At 36.5% G+C, this 23,443-nt stretch overlaps 1 protein-coding gene across 2 annotated transcripts in view; it reads right to left on the reverse strand.

Annotated features, from left to right (window-relative positions):
* Positions 1-23,443, reverse strand: part of LOC144975201 (uncharacterized) — a 181,931-nt gene that overhangs the window by 83,229 nt on the left and 75,259 nt on the right. For both annotated transcript variants that reach the window (XM_078919037.1, XM_078919038.1), the window contains exons 3-4: positions 18,171-18,353; positions 12,648-12,839 (exon numbers count right to left, since the gene is read on the reverse strand). In XM_078919037.1, coding sequence (XP_078775163.1) covers positions 12,648-12,839; positions 18,171-18,353 — 375 coding nt within the window. The remainder of the gene's footprint in view (positions 1-12,647; positions 12,840-18,170; positions 18,354-23,443) is intronic.

Below are 23,443 nucleotides of genomic sequence, written 5' to 3' on the forward strand. Positions count from 1 at the left end.
ACCACTAGACCATATAAAAGCAAGCATGTACAATTTTTCAGAAAAAAAATAAATATTGCATTTTGTTGGTAACTAGAAGCAATTCCTTGACCGTTCAACAACAAGTACCGGACTATAACAATCTCCACGCAATGCCTTTGTAATGGACAGGCACAGTACATGTCTTCACGGACAATTGGTCTTATAGGATCCTGCACGGATGAGCCCCATCTAAAACACAGTCAGTCATGCGCACTGGGGGATAGGGCCTCCAATTCAACATTATAACGGCTTCCGGGTATTAAGTATTCATTACACGGTTCCAGATCATTGCTGGGTGACCCGGGGTATGCCACAAATTAAATCGGTCATGGCTTTTTACTGCCAAACTGTACTTTGATGAACAATATTATTGTTACCGTTATTTGGCATGTGATGGATGGTGTTTATTTTACTACTGTAATAGGATTCAATAATATCATGTCACGTCCGCCCAGCAACCAGCATCTTGGTTCTAAACAAAGAAAATCGGTATTTTTTTTATTCTTAATGCTGGCTAGAATGTTTTCACATATTATGTGTTATGAATGTATAAAAGTCAATACATGATGAGATTTACTACGTTTTTCTCCTCTGGGTACACTTTTATACTTGCCGGAGATGGATTTCATAAGGGCGTCCGCCATTGTTCCGATAGTTTGGAACCAGTTACTAAGTTACTATGCGTCATTACGAGGGAAGTGACGTCACGACTGTTGAAGCCTATTATGGGCGAAGAAGCTCTGGATAAAAAGTGGTAATAATATAACGAGAAATGAAATGAGTAGGAAAGTGCCAGAAGACAACAGAGAATAAAAACTTGGCGGCGGCGATGGGGGTCCCGAATCCGCGACCTTACTGGTACGACAACTCCGCCTGGCCTGAAAGATTGTGACTCTACCGTATGAGCTCTCCACGACCCCCCCCCCCAAAAAAAAAAAAAAAAAAGAAAAAAAAAAAAAGTCATTTAAAACTCTAAGTCCATCTTTAGCCACTCTCCTCGACTTCTTGAGGTCACGGGTTCAACACACACACACACACACACACACACACACACACACAGACACACACAAACGCCGCGAAGTTAGTTGGCCATTATTCAACCTTAGTGACACTCATTATCAATAGCTGGTTATACGTGTCAATGAAGATGGGGCGTTTTGATTTCTTAACTCGACGTGTCAAAATGATAAATTAAGAAATAGAAAACAAGCAAAAAAAAAAAAAAAAACAAAAACAAAAAACAAAAAAAACAAAAAAACAAAAAACAAACTGAAACACGTTTGCACATTATTTGTTACATATAAATTTCCAACGTGGCTCAGTAGTACGGTCTCTGTTTGTACCCAACAGGTACTGAGTTCGACTACCCGCCTCGTTGTATGGCCTTGGGCAAGTCACCTCGCCCGAGCTCACTTTGCGGCGATGCACTGCGGCGGACGCCTGGATTATTCCAGTCTTCCCTTTGAATAGACCCTAAAGGTAAATTTCCCCTTGGGGATGAATAAAGGGAATATTATTTTTTTATTTATATTATTTTTTAATAAACTAAACGATAGAAGAAGATTAGTTACCGCAATGTGGGAAATGCTTTTAAAGAATTAATGAAACTATAGATCTCCAAATACAGACCTTCACAATCATTGGTTGATTGTGCATATATAACCCATATTCTCAAACGGTATTTTGTCCAACTGAGCCAGATGCCGAAAAGTGACTTTATAGAAGAAATGGCCAGAAATATAAAACATCAGATTTTATTTGTTTAAAAATCTTCATGCCCTTTCGCCACGACATCATAAAATATTGTCGCCTACTCATTCCAAGAAGGAATATAGATAATTCATCAAACAAGATGTCTGATGTCAACAGGAATCACTCATGTTGTCCAAGTAGAAAATTCGGAGTTAATAATCTTGCCCAAGGAAAAAGAATGAAAGTGCCTGAAGCTAGGCTCGAACCCGAGACCTTCCGGGTCACAGTGCAATGCCTCAACAATTCGGCCAACACTTAACATTTAGGACGGGAGATGACGCCTGTTAGGCGAAATTACAATTTTTTTTCGGACAGAGACAACGCTGTTAATGTCCAGGTACTCATTTTACACCTGAGTGCGGTGAGAGAATTTGAATAAAGAGTCTTTTCCAAGGGCTCAACTATGCGCCGAGCGAGGCTCGAATCCAAGAACTTCCGATCCGAAAGCGAGTGTCATACCACTAAACCACATAGCCGCACTATAACACCGTTTTGAGATTGCGGGTCACCTAGCGTCATTTAAAAATTGGGCGTTTCAGTTCATTTCTGAGACGCTTGAATTGACTTGCTGGCGACGTGTACATAAATGCAGGTATGACATCCGAATCCTAGTTTAACATTGTTGTAATGGACAATATTTTGTGTCATTTTTTTTTTTGGGGGGGGGGGGGGGGAGATTTCCATTACAAAAATATGCCCATAAGGTATTATTAGGTTATAAGACCTGTAATTAAGTGCAGGTCTCTTGCTGGCAATGGATGGGATTCGCATGCGGGCGTTATGGGTGTCCAATGCTGCTCTTGGAAAACATCGATGTTAGTATTACGTTACAGTGATAGGATTAAATCTTTCTGAGGGAACATAAACCCGTTTGTCAGCTACCAAGTTATGGCGCTATGAGTGTTATGCTCCTCTTGGAAAATATCGACTACATTGTTATATTACAATAGCATAAGACCTTTCTGAGATAACATAAGCCAGTTATTTGTCAGGCTATCAGTTATGTACGTATTCTATTTTCTAAAGACACAACTTTATAGTTTCAGCTTGTAAACACTTTTCACAAACCCATGACCAAAACCAGTCTTTCAAAGCAAGGTTATTTAGTTCCAAAGAAAGAAAATACCCACGCTCCCCCCCTCCCCAGTATAAAACAACAAAAACAAAACAAAACAAAAAAAAAAACACCCAAAAAACAACGACAAAAAACAACGAATAAAACCAAAAAAAAAACAACAAAAGAAAACAAAATATAAAACAAAACAAACCTTACAAAGAAAGGCATGAATTCCGGTGCGACGTTTGAAATAACGCCTAGGAATATTCCATAACCTAAGACCAAAACAGTCTTTCAAAGCAAGGTTAGCGGGTGGTTGGATGGGAGCATCACCCTTGAATCATATACCTATGATGTTCGCATGGATGTACGATCCGATAGTGATGTCGTTTCTTCTTCTCTTTACTAGCCTATCCTGCTTCTTTGGTTTGTGATTGTATTTTTGACAGGGGATATTTTTTTTTCTGTAAATCTTCTGCCTGTTTGTTCTTGGTTATTTATAATTTAGCTTATATCTTTAGGTTATGATTTTGATTTACATTTGTACTATTTTTGTTAGATTGCTTGTTTTTTTGTTTCAGCGGTCTCTCATATAACCTCATTTGTGTTGGAAGAGACCTAAAGCAATAAACAATAAACAATAAAAAAAGCAAGGTTATTTATTAGGTCCAAATAAAAGATAATACCCCCCCCCCCCCCCCAAAAAAAAAGGAAAAAAAAGAAAGGAAACAACAGAAAACAAAAAAAAAAAAATATAGCAAACTAAAAGTTACAAGGAAAGGCAAGAATTCTTCCTAGACGTCATGGCACGGTGCAACGTTGAAATAACGCCTAGGATAGGAATATTTCAAAACAAAGGCATTATAGCGCGTAGGAATATTTCAAAAGAAAGGCATTATAGCGCGTAGGAATATTTCAAAACATAGGCAGATAGAAACTGCGTGTACGGGATACATTTTATGGATTAGCACGCGCGTGTATGCATGCATGTTGTTTTTTGTTGTTTTTTTTTTTCGATCATAACATATCATTACTTTATATGAAATGACATTTTGATTAGATTAGATCTAGATTTAATTTCACAAATTTAGTTGATATTCTTTTTTCTCTGCACCCGTTTCTTTTAGATCGTATGGCACCGACGTGCACTTATTTGCATGCAGTTCTGATAACCCAATTCAAAAGAGAGAATAATATGAGTAAAGAGCCTTTTCCAAGGACTCAATAACGATGCGCCGATCAGAGCGGAACTCGAAACAAGGACATTTCGATCCGATGCGAGTGAGGGCCATACCACTAGACCATATTATAGTCGTACCTCAGAATCAACTAAGAAAAGTTGGAGTTTCAAAATCTATGAGGCACACAAGAAAAAAGACGTTAATTTTCCTCTTTAAGCCGCTTACTAACTTAATGACAAAAATGTCAGTTTTCACTGAACAATGAGACTGCGACTTAACGGGTTTTTATACTCATTTCCTCGTATGTTGCAAATTTGTGATTGGTAAGATGGATTATACTTAGAACTGGCGGAAAGTCACTCAATCACTTAATCTCTCTCTCTCTCTCTCTCTCTCTCTCTCTCTCTCTCTCTCTCTCTCTCTATTTTCGTGTGTTTCATACGTGTGTTGATGCTTGTGTGTGTTTGTGAATGTTTGTATGCATGTGTAGACGTGTATGACAAATTTATCCACAATGATCATTAAACATTTATTCCATTCCGCCCTTTCTATTGACATAATTTGATCTGTAAATTTAAAAGCAAGCTTATCTCATTGTAGCCGAAACCGATGATCAGGTACGATATTTACTTTAATTTTTAAAAAAATATTATTATATTGGAGACGAGAAATGACGTGGGCGCTTCGATTTTCCCCTTTATCAACATTAACTAAGATCAATTATACACATAAAAACATGCATCGCAAGTTAGTGATGGTAACAGCATCGGTTCTCAAACTTTTCTGAAATTTTCAATAGAGGTCCTGTTTTTAGACCGTATTGTATTCCAAAATTTATAGTCTTGATAGACCAGCGGGTACAGCGTTCATGAGTGAATGGAAGCCTTCACATCGACTAAGCAATATTCATTATAGACGGAACGAAATTGACGTCACTCAGCTAATTGTTATTGTTTTTAGACAACCATTTTGATGATTACTTATCACTAAATTATATCAATCAGACTATAAACGCTCATGGTCACACATATTGTTGTGTGTTGGTACGTTATAATATATAACTGGTGGATGATATCAATATTTCACCTTAACGCATGGCATCAATAATCTCATTGTAATGACAGTAATAAACTGGAGCTAAAGTATTTTCCAACGGCATCATTGTATTTCACATTTCCAAGCTTCACACCTCATATTTCACATTTGATTCTTACAATGCAATTGATTTATATCATATAATATATGATCTTCAGTTTATCTAACCCCTCACGAGAAATATTGAATCTAACCAAATTATAGTTTGAAGTACTCTGATAAAAAGTTATTGTTAAAGATTTGACCAGAAAACTCGTCCTTTAAAAATCAATCGATTAAACTGATCCTCATCTTTTCAAAAACTCTAAAACCTGGGACTTCTGGAGGACTTCATTGAGGTCCTAGGTTTGAGAGCGTTTGGCAAGGTGAATGTCGCTATAACCAATCAATATTTGAAGGACACGTTTTCTGGCCAAAATTGTTAAAAATGTGTTTTCTTCAGCGTACGGCAGTAAAGTGGAGTGTTGGGTTAAAACGACCCGCTTTGATAATAAATAAAAATAAAGCAAAAAAAAAAAAAAAAAAAGAATAACCGTTTTATTTATCCGTATTTGTATTTGTTTACCGCTCTGATCCTTTGAAATGATAATATTATCCTTCTTGGTGATTGTTGATTGTTTTCATACGATAAGAGTTTGAGTTTGCGTTAGTTCATAGAGATAACAAGGACAAAGAGGAGGTTGATTTACACTGAAATAGAATATGGACATCGGGTTGAAATTGTATCATTATGGGCCGTGATTTGTGTTGTGTTTTTTTATTTGTTTTTTTTTTTTTACTTTGTCTAAACTAGTATGTGTAAATAAATCATTTTTTGTGTGTGACAGATCAACAAGTAAGATTTGATTTATCAAAATCACCACGGAGGTTGATTTACGATTAAACAGAATAATATGTATCTTTTGAAACTACCATTATGATCATTTTGTTTGTTTTTTATTTTTACTTTTTTTTTTTTTGTTTTTTTTTTTAATAATCACAAATTAACACGTAAGAAATGTTGTTGTTTTTTTCATCACCAGAGAGGTTGATTTACGATGGAATAGAATATGTATCGCTTTGAAACTTTATCATTATGGGCCTTGATTTGTGTTGTGTTTTTTAAAAAATTGTTTAAACTAGTGTGTGTATTCTAACTCCAGTTTTGTGACAGATTAACACGTAAGAATTGATTATTAAAAATCGCTTCTTCCGCGAGGACGAGATACGAATGCGCACAACCAACATGACGTTCTCTCTCTAATAACTTTTCCGCCGGTGACGTCACGGACTATGGGTGACGTCCAATCAAGGGACGCTACTCTTCCGCTAATCTCATTCCCTATTATGTCTTAATGTCTCGCCCTTCGTGTTACGTGTCGCTGGCTGTTGTCTTGGGACTACTTACAAAGCTAAAAAAGTTTAAGTTTAAAATAGAATTCTCTACTCTCGGCTCATCCTCATATTTAATACGATTCAATAGTCTGATGTCACGCCGCCCGGCAACGTTGGCCATCTTGGTGCTAAACAAAGAAAATCATTACTTTTTATTTTTCATGCTGGCTAGAACTTTTCATATGTCTTGTGATCAGAATGTGTAAAAGTCAAAACATGATCAAATGTATGTGTTTTGTTCCCCTCTGGATACCCTTTATGCTCGCCGGAGAAATATTTCATACGGGCGTCCGCCATTGTTCCGATGGTTTAGAGCCAGTGTTACTAAGTTACCATGCGTCATTATGAAGGAAGTGACATTACGACTGTTGAAGAGTACTCCGTTTGAAGAAGCTTGGACACATAATGTGTGCCCATTTTATGCAAATTTGCTTTCATAGGTCTTAACTTTTTCAACATAACACAAAGGGAAAATGTCGAAAGGGGTTACAAAGTCTTCACATTAAAAAAAGAGAGAGAATAAACTCAAATAACGAATGAGTCAAATTGGTGCGGAAGATGATAAATTAATAACGTTCTAGCTAGATGAATGGCAGAGTAAAAACACACTAAACAAATGAATGAATGAATGGTTATTGAATAGACGAATGAATGAATGAATGAATGAATGAATGAATGAATGAATGAATGAATGAATGACTTAATTAATAGGTGAATGAATGAATGAACGAATGAATGAATGCATAATTAAAAATACGAATGAATGAATTAACAAACGAATGAATAAAATAATGAATTCATAAATGTTTGAATAAAGAAGTTAAATGAGTTGATAAATAATAGATTAATTAATGAATTAATTGATAAATAAATGAATGAATGACTGAATGAACTTAAGGATGGATGAATTAATAAATTAATAAATGAAAGATAAATGATAAATTAAAGAATAAATAAATAAATAAATAAATGAATGACTAAATAAATCGATATAAAGATTAATGAATGAATGGATAAATGCATAAATAAATAAATAAATAAATAAATAAATAAATAAATAAATAAATAAATAAATATATGAATAAATAAATGAATAAATACATAAATAAAAAAATAAATATAAATAAATAAAAATAATAAAAATTTAATGAATTGATTAATAAATAAAAGAGAAAGTAAATAAATAAAAGAATAATGGAAGAATGGAAGAGATAGAAAGAGGGAATGAATACATACATGAATGGATGAATGAATGAATAACACCGTAGCCGACCGAAGGTTTCAATCAACGGATCAATACTTTTAATGAATCGATGAGTGAAAAGGGCGAGTTCATAAAAAACACTGCGGTGAATTAAATGTTAATTGGCTATCACACATCATTGACTCCAGATACAAAAACAAATTTTAAAAATCTATGAAAGTGATTCACAATAGACTTGAGCTAAAAAGTCGAGTCCATTGTCTCAATTCAGTATTATAAAAAATATTTAACGATAGACTTAGAGTTAAAAAGTTGTGGTCATTGTCTCAAATCAGTATTCTAAAAAAAATATTTAACGATAGACTTAGAGCTAAAAAGTTGTGGTCCATTGTCTCAAATCAGTTTCATATTTTTTTAAATGAGCTTTTATACAGCGCAATATGCACTTAACGTGCTCAAAGAGCATTAGAAACCGATAGGGGCTGCCTGTGCAACGTCCATTGAGTACAGACGATCGAGTTATTTTGCATTTTTAAAAATTTGTTTTCCACGCTAATTTTGTGTATTGTTATGCTGACGAAGGGTTTGTACCCGAGACGTCTATTGTCTGTTTTGTTCCCATACGAAGCCTCTCCATTTTCACCCTTTCGTTATTCAAAAGAGCTTTACAAGGAGCCTCTGACCAACAGCAAAAAGGAACTTGTAGAACGAGAAATGAAGCCTGTTAGGCGATATTACATTTTTTTCCCCGACAGAGACAACGCTGTTAATGGCTTGGTAGTACTCATTTTACACCTGAGTACGGTGAGCGAATGTGAGTAAAGAGTCGTTTCCGGGGACTCAACTATTAATAAAATTGGATGGCTAAAAACAATTATAAAGAACTGAGTTACGTCAGCTTCGTTCCTTCTATAATCGTCTGGCACTTTTCTATTAAATTGATTTCTTTTTATCTCTAATATTATACTATTTTAAGACAAATGCAATGGTTTCGGTGTCCACCCCCCCCCCCCCTAGGTAACGAGTCACTGACCTATTCATGTGTGACTTGGAGGGAGGTGGTAGATGTTGGGAAGGATGCGATTCTAAAGCGTTCTTACCTATTGATGCTACGTGTTTGGGTAAAACTCACAACGCCTGCCAGCCGGATATAACACTGCCGACACAAGAAGCTATGTGTAAGCTTGAACGTTTATCGTCTTATTTATATAATTTAATGAGAACTAATGAGACGAATACAATTTTTTAACACCTAAATCGACTTAATGTATTGAACATCTTGCTCTCACAGTAAAGATAGAAGGTAAAAAGAGTAAAGTTTAAATAGAAGAGAATAATTTGAACAGCTGGGTGACAAAGAAAGAGAAGAGTAATATTAATTTTCTGAGGTTATCTGATCAGAGAGATGAATGGCGTACCATGATCACCGATGTCTGGCACAGACTTTCAGAGATGAATGGCGTACCATGATCACCGATGTCTGGCACAGACTTTCAGACAGATGAATGGCGTACCATGATCACGGATGTCTGGCACAGACTTTCAGAGAGATGAATGGCGTACCATGATCACCGATGTCTGACACAGACCTGGTACTTGAAGAAAAAGAATGAGAACTAATCTTTAAAATCTATGTCTAAAAACAGTAACACGGGGCTGAGTGGCGTCAATTACATTCCTTCTATATAATACCATTTTAAAGCGATGTTTCACAAATACCACGTTTTTTTTTTTGTTTTTTTTTTTTTATTTCACCTAGGTAACAAGCCACTGATCTATTCTATGCGGCAACGTGGTCTTATGGTATGACACTCGCTTCCGAATCGGAAGGTCCTGGGTTCGAGCCTCGTCGGCGCATAGTTGAGTTAATCCTTCGAAAAAAATCTTTACTCACATTATTATGCTCTCATCGTACTCAGGTGTAAAATGAGTTAACAGCGTTGTCTCTGTCGGACACAAATGTATTACCACCCATCAGGCGCGTCGTGTCTCATTCTAAATGTTACGTGTTTCTATTGGTCAGCGACCCTTTGTAAAACGCTTTGAGCACGTTTAGTGGATATTTTGCGCTATATAAAAGCTCAACCTTAGTTTTTGTGGGGGCTTTATTTTACCAAGGTTACTCATCTATTCAATCGTGACGAATGCGGAAAGTCGATTTTGGGAGGAAACAGCAGACAGATGCGATGCGATGCAATTTTAGCGAGTTCTACCCTCTAGAACAGGCAGGATATTTTGCACTATATAAAAGCTCAACCTTAGTTTTTTGGGGGTTTTTTTTTTACCTAGGTCACTCATCTATTCATTCGTGACGAATGCGGAAAGTCGATTTTGGGAGGAAACAGCAGATAGATGCGATGCGATGCAATTTTAGGGAGGTCTGGCCTCTAGAACAGCGAGCACGGTTAGAATGATTTTATTAGGGGGCTTGAATTAGTGAAGACCCGGGCTGTGTGCATGTGTCAAGGTCGTGGAAATTATTAATGACGTGCGGTTACCGACACTGATTGCATGGGTAAGTAAAGTGCTTGATTGATTAGTGTGTCTTTGTGTGCGTGCGTGTGTGTGTGTCTGTGTGTGTAAGAACGAGAGAGAGAGAGAGAGAGAGAGAGAGAGATACATAGATAGATAGATAGATATAGAGGGATAGAGGGAGTGATTGCAGAAGTAGGTAAAGTTCTTGATTGGTTTGTGTCTTTGTGTGAATGTGTGTGTATGTGTGTGTGTGTGTGTGTGTAAGAAAGAGAGAGAGAGAGAGAGAGAGAGAGAGAGAGAGAGAGAGGGAGAGAGAGATACATAGATAGATAGATAGATAGATAGATATAGAGAGATAGAGGAAGTGATTGCAGAAGTAGGTAAAGTGCTTGATTAGTGTGTCTTTGTGTGCGTGCGTGTGTGTGTGTGTGTGTGTGTAGGAAAGAGAGAGAGAGAGAGAGAGAGAGAGAGAGAGAGAGAGAGAGATACATAGATAGATAGATAGATATAGAGGGATAGAGGGAGTGATTGCAGAAGTAGGTAAAGTGCTTGATTGGTTTGTGTCTTTGTATGCGTGAGTGTGTATGTGTGTGTGTGTAAGAAAGAGAGAGAAAGAGAGGGAGAGAGAGAGAGAGAGAGAGAGAGAGAGAGAGATACATAGATATAGAGAGATAGAGGGAGTGATTTCTACTGACTTCATCCCTTGTTGTTATCAACATAAGTGCCTGCTCCGCTCACTTTTCCTCAAATCATCAAACATTGTGGCTTGTACTCTTGAGAAGAGTGAGTGGAGCAGGCGGAGTTGTCGTACCAGTAAGGTCGAGGGTTCGAGCCCGCTTCGCCGCCGCGAAATTTTTATTCCCTACTGTCTTCTGGCACTTTCCTACTCATTTCATTTCTTGTACTCTTGAGTACGTTGCCGGTCAGATGTCTCCACATATCACGATCCTCTGCGATGAGCATGAATTCTGCGCGTTGATTTTTAAAAAATCACTTTTGGCCATTCTTAGGTTATTTAAATATGTCATACGATCCTCTGCGGTGCGCATGAAGTTGCGTTGCTTTTAAATTCACTTTTGGCCATTCTTATGTTATTTAAATATGCCATTCTCTGTCTTCCTCTAGATCTCTTCCCTTCGATCATCCCAGATGTTATAAAATGTTCTATTCCGACTCTTCTCCACGCATGTCCCGCCCAGGAAACCGTAACTGCCTCTTTCTGATGGTATCTATTACACTATTCTTCCCTTTCTCACCTTCCACAACAGTTCCCTCATTCGGCCTTTAAATTCCGATCGATATATGAACCAGTTTTGTGACCAAATTTTGAAATACGAATTTTTCCACAGTAGGGAATATTATAACTGGTTCATTACGTTGTTCTTATTGTCAAAAAAAAAATAAATAAAAAAAATAGTACACAAGTCTGACAGAATGCTTGAGTGCGTTTCTTTGTGTGTGTGTGAGTGAGTGTGTCTGTGTGTGTGTGTGTGTTCGAGTGTGTCGTTTAGGATAGGCTTAATGTGAGTAAAGTCGAGGGACTCCATTAGTGTTCTTGTGTGCGACGAACCAGTGCAAGAAGGAAAATCAAAGGGGCGTAACTCAATAATACTTTCAAGTCAAAAGTGTGGCTTAGGACTTACGTTCCTTTGTTGCATTGATCGGATTGTGAATGAAGTATGAAAAGAGCGTGGGAAAGTGATGCCCCGTGGTGTTAAATTATATTAGTATTAGTGGGTGATCATGATGATGATAATAATGATGATGATATTGATGATGGTGATGGTGATGATGGTGGTCATGTTGATGATGATGATGATGATGATGATGATATTGATGATGGTGATGATAATGTCGCTGGTGATGATGATGATGATGATGATGATGATGATGATGATGATGATGATGATGATGATGATGATGATGATAACCGTAACATTTCTTTTTATAATAGATACTGTTATCAACAGTTATTTTGAAGACTTTAACATAACACCCACTCTCAAACCAATCCATAAAACAACTATAACAAAACCGATTTTTAAAAACTTGAGCTTTTATATAACGCAATATCCACTAAACATGCTCAAAACGCTTTACAAGCTGTCCCTGACCAACAGCATCACGTAACATGTAGAACGAGACATGACGCCTGTTAGGCGATATTGCAATTTTTTTTTTCCGACAGAGACAACGCTATTACCTAATGGTCAGGTACTCATTTTACACCTGAGTATGGTAAGATAATGTGAGTAAAGAGACTTTATCCAAGGACATAACTATATATGCAGAGCGAGGCTCGAACCCAGGACCTTCCGATCCGAAGGCGAGTGTCATACCACAAGACCACATAGCCTCACAAACACGATCACTATCAACAAACAAGCAAACTTACAACTAAACAACAAAAAAAACACCCATTAGCTATCACTGTAAAAAAATAAAATAAAAAACAAACAAAACATTTTAGACGTAATTATCAGCCTACCTCACTGGACTCTTTCTTCTTCTTTCTCCTCTTCTTCTTGTTTTCTCTACCACCATTGGTCCTGCCTTCAGGGACGACACACTTCAAGGCAGACAAGTGCCTTAGCACCAACGTTGACACACTGCTGGGGTTTGCCGATTGTCGGATGTTGTAGAGGCATTGGGCAAGGTTTGACTCTAGAGCTGGCATTGACTGCAATAAATAAATCAAAATAAATTGAATTGAGCTTTTATATAGCGCAATATCACTAAACGTGCTCAAAGCGCTTTACAAGGGGTTCCTGGTCAACAGCAACACTTGACATGTAAGACGTGACATGACGCCTATTATTAGGCAATGTTACAATTTTTTTCCTGACAGAGACAACGCTGTAAATGGCCAAGTACTTATTTTACACCTGAGTACGATGAAAGCATGTGAGTAAAGAGTAGTTTCCAAGGACTCAACTATTTGCCGAGCGAGGCTCGAACCCAGGACCTTCCGATCCGAAAGCGAATGCCATACACAAGACCACATAGCCGCACATAGATGGAAAAAAATAACTATAGGGCAGTATATCCAATAAATGTGCTTAAAGCGCTTTAAAATATGTCCCAAGCTAACAGAAACACTTAACATGCAGAACGGAACATGAGTCCTGAAAGGCGATGTTACATACTTGCTTTTGTTTCAACAGAGACAGAGACAATGCTGTCAACGTACTCATTTTACACTTGAGCACTACGAGAAAATGTTAGTATAGAACCTTTTTCAATGACTCAACCATGCACCGCTCACAGTGGAACTCGAACTAAACTCACCTAAAGCTCAAAATGACCTACATAGTGAAAAGTGTTCACAGTTTGAGAAATATCCAACGTCACAATTGGTCATTTTGCCCAGCATGACTCGTGGGTATGTTTACAACTTTTATAAACAAAGCAGCGTGTATAGATGCATTGGGAAATGTCCAATCGTTGTACAGCTCCAAATCATGTGGTTGATGACTACGTTGGACAAAAACATGAATATAGATCGCTACCATTACCTGTTAGACGTGCTATTATTACTCTGTTGTATCAAATAGACTTCCGACCCCGGTCTATTTTCTTTTTCCAGAGTTTGTGCGGAATCCCCCCCCCCCCCCCCCCCGACAAACCCCCTGACGCTCATTCGCACAACCCCCAACCCCCCCCCCCTCCCCCGCCCACCCTTCCCCAGGAACCAGGAAAACACACCCAGTTTCAATTAATTAAATACGATATACAAATTATACCCAATATCATGGTACATCATTTACCGTAATCAAATAACACTAATAAACTTGTACTGTACTGCGGCTGACGCTTGGGTTATTCCAGTCTTCCCTTGGAATAGACCCTAGACAAATAGTATGTCCCCTATTGTGGGATGAATAAAGGAGATGTTATCTTATATTTTTTAAATTTTATTTTATTTATATTTTTAAATTTAGTTATCTTGAACCCGCCTCAAAATTGGATCCGGACCAAAGTTTTCTCGGTAGGCAAGCGTTTACTTTGTTGTAAAAACGTTTTGTCATCAAGCAGGGTTTTTTTTTTAAATATCGGAAGTTGTTATCATGATCCAAAATAATCCATATATGAATTTTTGTAATATGTGGCCGCCCTCTCAAAACGGTATTATGCCGGTCAGCATTTTTTAAAGTAATTTATAAATGTTTTCATTTTTTTTGTTTGTTGTTGTTTATTTTGTAGGCTGAAGAAGGATTTTGAGCCCGAAATGTTCAGGCTATTCACTCACATTCTCTCACCGTACTCAGATGTAAAATTAGTACCTACCTGCGCGTACAAAGCGTTGTCTCTGTCTGGAAAAAATATAATATAGCCGAACAAATAGAGCAGTACAATACAGTGCAATATCCACTAAACGTGCTCAAAGCGCTTTACAAAGGGTCCCGGACCAACACCAACACGTAACATGTTGAACGAGACATGACGCCTGTCAGGCGATAATACATTTCGACAGAGACAACGCTGTTAACGGTCAGGTACTCATTTTACACCTGAGTATGGTCAGAAAATGTGAGTAAAGTAAAGAGCCTTTTCCAAGGACTCAACTATACTCCGAGCGAGGCTCAAACCCAGGACCTCACGATCAGAAAGCAAGTGTCATACCACAAGACCACATAGCCGAACAATTGTTATTGATATTGTCGTCGTCGTCGTCGTCGGTGTTGTTATTGTCGTTGTCTATATTGTTGTATTTGTCTAAGAGAGTAAGCTTATGCTAGAAGCCTCAACTTCAAGTTCTATCTATTATAAGTAGCTGTGGACACAACCGGTCATTGCACTTAATATCCTGTGCTCATCAAAGCTTGTAATAAATTCTTAATTATTGCTTGTCTACGTAAGGTCAGCCCGCCATGTCGTATGTAAACGTGTTGCCCAGATTATACCCGATGACCTCTGCTCCATTCAAACACGCTCTCCTCATAATTGCTTTGTTTTCGAGGTCTCAAACATGATTTGGGTACAAGTTGGCTTATTATTATTAGTAATGATCTTCGAAGTAAACAGCGAAAAGTAATAAATAAAATTGAATGTAAGTTTAAAAAAAAAAAGAGAACAAAATATCAACAACAAAAAAGACTCCCCATATTCATCCTATAGAGGATATTTGTCTTTAGGGTCTATTCCAAGGGAAGACTGGAATAACCCTGGCGTCAGCCGCAGTACAGCACCGCCAATTGAGCTAGGGCGAGGTGACTTGCTCAAGGCCACACAGCTCAGCGGCGGGTAATATAACACGGTACCTTTCGGGTACGAAGCAAAGCACATTTAGTGAATATTGCTCTGTATAAATGATCACGTTTTCTCTTTTTATGATGACGGGTGAATCGGATTTAATTGAGGTACTTAGCGTCCTATCAAAAGGATAGCAAGCAAACGTTCCCAATATTTACGTCACGATATAGAAACCGGGGTGCTATACGGGCCTTCAACTCAAGCAAAGAAACATTCCTTCACTAAGTTCATTCCGACAAAACACCTAATTGACAGAACGAGCAACATTTAAGAACTTATTTAATGTCAAATAACATGAGGACCATATTGTCATTCTAATTTCATAAAAACACTCAATGCAATCATCAATTCCAATGCCAAACAAATGGCAAAGATATACGATCACGATTATCATGTATCATTATCGATAATGGAACGATTATCGATCTGAATGGAAAATATATATCCTGGGACTATTAGTCAGATAATAATAATAATAATAATAATAATAATAATAATAATAATAATAATAATAAATAATAATAATAATAATAATAATAATAATAATAATAATAATAATAATATCATCATCATCATCATCATCATCAATAATAATAATAATAATAATAATAATAATAATAATAATGATGATGATGATGATGATGATGATGATGATGATGATGATCATGAGGTTGATGATGATGATGATGATAACAATAATAATAATAATAATAAAAATAATAATAATAATAATAATAATAATAATAATAATAATAATAATAATAATAATAATAATAATAATAATAATAATAATAATAATAATAATTATAATAAAAATCGATGTATCGAAATATTTACTGTAAACGGCATTATTTACATATTTTACTTTTCTGTTCTCTGTAAAACTCTGGTCTACAGTGAGACATTTATTTTTTAACCAGTTCACTGTCCGTACTCTGGAAAAACACGTATTTAAAAATTTGGCCAGAAAACTCGTCCATCAAATATCCGTCGATTAAATGACCCTCACCTTGGCAAAAAAAAAACAAACTATCAAACCTAGGATCTCAAAGAAAACCTCCGGAAGTCCCAAGTAAGATAGCTTTTGCCAAGACGAGAGTCATTAAAATCGATAGATATTTGAAGGACGAGTTTTGAGGCCAAGTTTTTAAAGACATAGTTTTTTGCAGAGTTTGGCATTTAACAGGTAAACAGTTTTCACGTAAAATTATATTACCACTGTTATTCTGATCATTTCCTCTATTTTTGTGTGGAGCCATTTGGCAAATAGCCTGAAGGAAGTTCCCAACGAGACATGTTTTCCTTTCGTAATTTGTATACGCTTCAACTAAAACATGGCCGACTCCCATTGAACCCTGGGAAATTCAATAGCTCTTAAACTCAGGCAGTAACAGCTACGTGACGAACAAGAGTACCTTTCACATTGAAAATAAAGCATATTTGATGAAGGTGAATGAAGAGAATATTGTAAGGTTAACCATTATGTCTTTTCTTTAAGCAAGTTTTTAAAAAAGGTCAAAAACAAATATCTGCGGGGATAGAAAACATATGTCTGTAGTTGGATCGAATCCTTCGAATTTTAATTTTTTCTTTTTTTTTTTTGTTTTTGGAGGGGGGGGGGAGAGGGGGGGCTTCTTTTGGAAGGGGAGGGAAGGGTAAAATGCTATTTACTGTTTGTTAATAATTTTTAAAAAATGCTTTCTTGTTTACTTATTTGCTTATTTAATGGCGTATGGATACAACTGACTATCAACATTTTTACTAACAGTCAAAGCAGCACATGATTGTGAACATAAATGTGGCCTAGTGGTATTCCACTCGCTTTCAGATCGGAAGGTCCTGGGTTCGAGCCTCGCTCGGCGCATAGTTGAGTCCTTGGAAAAGGCTCTTTATTCACATTCTCTCATCGTACTCAGGTGTAAAATGAGTACCTGGTCGTCGACAGCTTTGTCTCTGTCGGTAAAAAAAAATTGCAATAAGATGCGTCGTGTTTCGTTCTACATGTTACGTGTTGCTGTTGGTCATGGACCCTTTGTAAAGCGCTTTGAGTACGTTTAGTGGTTATTGCGCTATATAAAAACTGAATTAATATAAATGAGGGATCTCGAAAGTTCAGTTAGTTTCTGACCTCCCTGTCCAGTCCACCGAGCAGAGCATTGGGTAGCTGGTACTTTTACCTCTGACAAAGAATACTTTGTGTTAGACTAGCGCCATATCCAAAAGGATAACAAGCAATTGCTATTATCTGTTTCACGCTAAAGAAACCGGGATAAACTCTGGAACCATGGGCCTCCTACTGGCTCTGAAGAACTGAAGAACTACATTTTAAAAAAAATTGAGCTTGTATAAAGAGCAAAATCCACTGGATGTGCTCAAAGCGCTTTACAGGGGGTACCTGGTCAACAGCAACATCTAACATGTAGGACAGGACATGATTATAGGCGATTATATTACAATTTTTCGGACAGAGCCAACGCTGTTAACGGCGGACAAATGCTCATTTTACACATGAGTACGGTGGGAGAATGTGAGCATAGAGCATTTTCCAAGGACTCAACTATGCGCTAAGCGATGCTCGAACCCAGGGCTTTCCGATCCGAAAGCGAGTGTCATACCAGAAGACCACATAGCCGCACAAAGACAGTAAGCACGTTGAAAAACAGATATAGGGGGATAGAAGGCACAGTAAGGGCCTCCCTGCCCACTATGGGAGGTCGGGAACCCCACCCTGAAGGACTACTTCAGATGAATGACTCACCTTGGCATTAGAATATCCTACTTGATCCCCTCGACTTGCTGTATCAGGAATGCTGGCTAAGGCATTGAGAAATCGGGGTCGTGACATCACCACCATGTTTTGAAAATCCACCAATGAACAGCTCGGATTTTGCGTCAAGGCTAACACCATTGTAAAGATGTGTTCTTCTAGGTCAGCGAAATGCTGGAGATGAGAATTAAAAATAATAAATATCATTACAATTAAGGCAATCGAGTTAATAAAATTAGAGTTAGCTAGTATTGTTGTCATTAATATTATTAATATCTAGCTCTGAAGAGTGGAACGGTGTTATTATTATTACTATTATTACTATTATTATTATTATTTATTATTATTATTATTATTATTTTATTATTATTATTATTATTATTATTATTACTACATTATTATTATTATTATTATTATTATTATTATATTATTATTATTATTATTATTATTATTATTATTATTATTATTATTATTATTATTATATTATTATTATTATTATTATTATTATTATTATTATTATTATTATTATTATTATTATTATTATTATTATTATTATATTATTATTATTATTATATTATTATTATTATTATTATTATTATTATTAGTAGTATAGTAGTAGTAGTAGTAGTAGTAGTAGTAGTATAGTAGTAGTAGTAGTAGTAGTAGTAGTAGTAGTAGTAGTAGTAGTAGTAGTAGTAGTATAGTAGTAGTAGTAGTAGTATATATAGTAGTAGTAGTATATAGTAGTATTATTGTTATTAGTGTTATTATTATTATTATTATTATTATTATTATTATAATTATTATTATTATTATTATTATTATTATTATTATCATCATCATCATCATCATTATTACCAAATTATTGTCAAAAACACTCAAAAAATTGCACGTCGAGGAGGTCCCAGGTTTGAAAATTTTGAGGATTTAGTGTGTTTTTCAGAATACGGAAATTTGAACTGTATCCTAGCTTTATGTTGTTTTTTTTCAGTGCTATGAGAATAAAAAGCTGCTTCTATGGTCAAACTGACATAGATGTGTTCGAAGTAAGCTAGGAAAAGATAAAGATTTGAACAAGTGTGTATGGAAAGTGCCAGACAAAGCAAGCAAGAAAAATATAAGAAAGAAAAACAAACCATCCCAAATAATCATTCGACGTCGACTTGGGATTGAAGCTCAGACAGTAATCAGAAGGTCTGAGGTTCGATCCCCAGTCGAGGTCGACTAATGTTTTTGGGATGGTTTTTTTCTTCTTGTATTTTTCTATCTTGCTTTGTCTGGAACCTTTCATACACACTGGTTAAGATTTTTACCTTGCACAGGTGCCTGCTCCTTAAGTTCTTAATCTAGGAAATTGAACTAAACTGAATATCTATAAAACAGCTTCGAGACATAATACTATACACCAGTTTCTCAGTTAATTTAATATAAAAAAGGCAGAAAAAACCCAGTGGTTCAGGCACCAACTTTCCTGAGGGGAAGTGATGGGACGTTCGCCACAATTTTATATTTTGTAGTCATTCAGAGCCACCAAGCCCATGGAGCCGGTGTTTATCCCGGGGTTTTTTCAGCGTGAAACGGACAACAGAAATTGCTTGTTACCCTTTGGATAGGACGTTAGTCTATCGCAAAGTACTTTCCGCCAGATCTAACAGACCCAGCTACCCAATCATTACTGGGTGGACAGGGGGTGGGGGGGGGGTCAGAAAAAAATCTCGACTGCACCCGGGATCGATTTCTCTCACCATACCCAGGTGTAAAATGAGTATATGGTCGTTAACAGCGTTGTCTCTGTCCGAAATGTGCAATATCGCCTAACAGGCGTCATGTCACGACCTGCATGTTGACTGTTGCTGTTGGCCAACGACCCCTTGTAAAGGGCTTTGATCACGTTTAGTAGATATTGCTCTATATAACAGCTCAAGCTCAAGTTTTAACGGACAAAATATTGTTTTGGTTTGAAAATATTCCTGTTAAAACAATGAAAAACCATAACGATTTAGATTATCAGACCTGGAAAATAAGTATACATAGGCACCCGTCGTCGTAAGTCTCATTATGCTCAAAGTTAGTACAGTAACAACATTCCGTGCGTGACCAATGTCCATTAACGCTGACCTACTCATTTGACCCAGGGTGAGTTTCAGCATTGTCACCGTGTCGATGGCAATTATTTGTCTGTTCTGTCATACTCTGAAAAATAAACCCATATTTTTTTAAAATTTGGCCAGAAAACTCGTCCTTCAAATATCGGTCGATTTAAATGACCCTCATCTTGGTAAAAACTCTCAAACCTGGGACTTCCGAAGTCCCAGGTTTGAGAGTTTTTACCAAGATGAGGGTCATTTAAATCGACCGATATTTGAAGGACGAGTTTTCTGGCCAAATTTTTAAATATGGGTTTTTCTCAAGAGTACAACAGTGTTGATGTCTGTCCATTTAATTATTAATGACTCATCTCCGGGTTTTTCAGAATGGGAGGAAGGACAGTGACAGACGGGTTATATAGGACGGATAGCGGAATGGGGGTGTATTATGCTTGAATTCAGCTTTTTCATTGATGGTGTTTGTGCGTTTAAGAAAAATACTCGCCAAGATGTATGGAATCAACACACAAACTCTCTCTCTCTCTCTCTCTCTCTCTCTCTCTCTATCTCTCTCTCTCTCTGTCTCGCTCTCTCTCTCTCTCTCTCTCTCTCTCTCTCTCTCTATATATATATATATAATATATATATATATATATATCTTCTTTCTCTTTTCTGTTCTCTCTCTCTTCCTTCTCTCTCTCTCTCTCTCTCTCTCTCTCTCTCTCTCTCCCTCTCTCTCCCTCTCTCTCTCTCTTTCACACACACACACACTCACACATACACACACACACACACACATATTCAGATCAACAATGAGACCGTTTCAAACTGGTGTATCTTCTAAACACTTATCCAATATTCTTAAAACTGTACAAACATATTAAAGACATCTACAAACACAATTTATTTTCAAACAGTAACGATTCAAAAGATCCACCTTATTTAAATGAAAAACAAAGACACGAGAAACGTTTAATAAAACAATGCAAATATTTTAACCCTCTCCTTACCACCTACAGCCAAATTGTCAAAATTGTTATGACACAATATACCATTTTTTTCTTATTCAGATTTATTCTGTAGATCTACATCAAAATGATCATTGTTTACTTAATAATAACATAACGTAGTTTTGTAGAGAGATTGTTTCTGTTAAATAATCAATTTTTCTGCTAGGTAAGGCTGCCATGTTTAGAAAATTATTGAAAATCATCAGTAATGAGAGAGTTAAATAGTAAACGCAAAATTGAAATGTGTCAATTCCATTCAAATAATCTAGTGTTCTAAATGGTCAGTATATGCATCATATATAAATCTTTTCTTCTAAATTAAAATCGATATTCTAATATCATTATCTGCTCCCAAGATTCTTGTTTTCTTTTTCCTATAGGATCTTCTCAGTAAAACATCGTTGTTTGTTTGATGCCTGTATAGATAGAAAGAAGATCACGACGTCACTCAGGCCTTTGTTTATTTTTTTGCTTTTTGCCATCCGCATTTATGATTAATTCTCACTAACTGTATTATGTCCTTGGCTCGTGCCTTGCTCGGCGCATAGTTGAGTATTTGGAAAAGGCTCTTCACTCGCCTCTCACTGTACTCAGGTGTAAAATATGTACCTGGCCGTTAACAGCGTTGTCTCTGTCGAAAAAAAATATGTTATCGCCTTTTGTATTATTTATTAAGAGAAACAATCCCCCCCCCCCGCCCCTCTCCCCGCCTTTCCCCCTAAGAAGTAAATAACAATACATTTGACCGATTCACTCGCTGCTAAAGACCCCAGAATAAGCTCAACACAGGACTCGGACTCGGAAATTAACATGGAAAGGGGGAAAAAATACCTATTGAGGGATAGAGGAACCGGATAGAATGAACTCCCTGGTCCTTTAGGGATGTCTAAATACCCAAGTCCAACAATATTCATCAATAATAAAATGCTTGCACAACGAAGCACAATATTTTCATCACATTGCACCAACTATATGTAAGTTTTATCATATTTAAACTTAAAATTCACTCAAATCTAGAGAAATTCTTGTGTCAATTTGGTGCTTAATAGAAAATTTACATTTCAATTTATCTCATGGATGGAATAGAAAAATCGACTTAACGAGTTTTGGAAAATCAGCCTACTTTTTATTAATAAATAAAATGTCTACAATAATACATACCATGGTATGTTTCGTAGGCATGGTGATTTAGCAAAGTAAACATTATATTCTCTCATCCCCCCCCCCCCCCCCCCCCACTCCTCCTCCTCGAAGCGAAAAAACTAAATATACATTTTACTGCTTCCTTTTCTGGTTAAGACCCCAGCCGGAGTCAATTATAAAAAACCCCAACAAATAAGCTGAATCCAGGGTAAAGAACAAAAGGTAACATGGATGTGCTTCGTAGGCCAGATAACTTAGAATAGTATATATATATACATATATAATATATATATGTATATATATATATATATATATATGTATAATATATATATATATAATATATATATATATATATATATATGCCCCCCCCCCCCCCTGACCTCCCTCATCCTCCTCCGTTAAAAAAAAAGTAACAAAAGGCAACTATATGTTTCACCGTTTTCATTCTCTGTTTCAGTCTCCAGCCAGGATTAAGACAAAAACAAATAATTTCAATCCATTGTAAGGACAAAAGGTAACATGGATTGGCTCCATAGACCAAATTATTTAGTAAATATATATCCATAACCCCCCCCCCCCCTTCATCCTCCTAGAAAAAAGGCAACCATACATTTCACCCTTTCCATTCTCTGCTTAAGACTCCAGCCAGGATAAAAAAGGTAATATGGAAAGCTGGAAATTACCTATTTCTCTGGGAATTAGACATAAAACAGCTGGAACAAACCAAATTCAATGGTCCATCACGGGAGGTCAAAACTCTCATACCATATTTTTTTTATTCATCACAATGTCATGTTTACACAGAGCACAATACAGCCTTTATTTTTTCCAACATGTTCCACCGATTTACTACTACACAAAAAAAAGTTTTAATGCGGAAAATCAATCAGAAAACCTGCCATAATGATCTGGAATAGTCACCTTCGGGTTTATAATTAATGAATATCGACTATCTGAATCTAGTAACTACCTAAAAAAAAAAGAAAGAAAGAAAAAAAAAGGCTACTTAAAAACTCTTAACAAA

The sequence above is a fragment of the Berghia stephanieae genome, chromosome 6, assembly GCF_034508935.2.
Source record: "Berghia stephanieae isolate SIO BIC M18660-M18661 chromosome 6, UCSD_Bste_1.3, whole genome shotgun sequence".
Classification (NCBI taxonomy): Eukaryota; Metazoa; Mollusca; class Gastropoda; order Nudibranchia; family Aeolidiidae; genus Berghia; species Berghia stephanieae.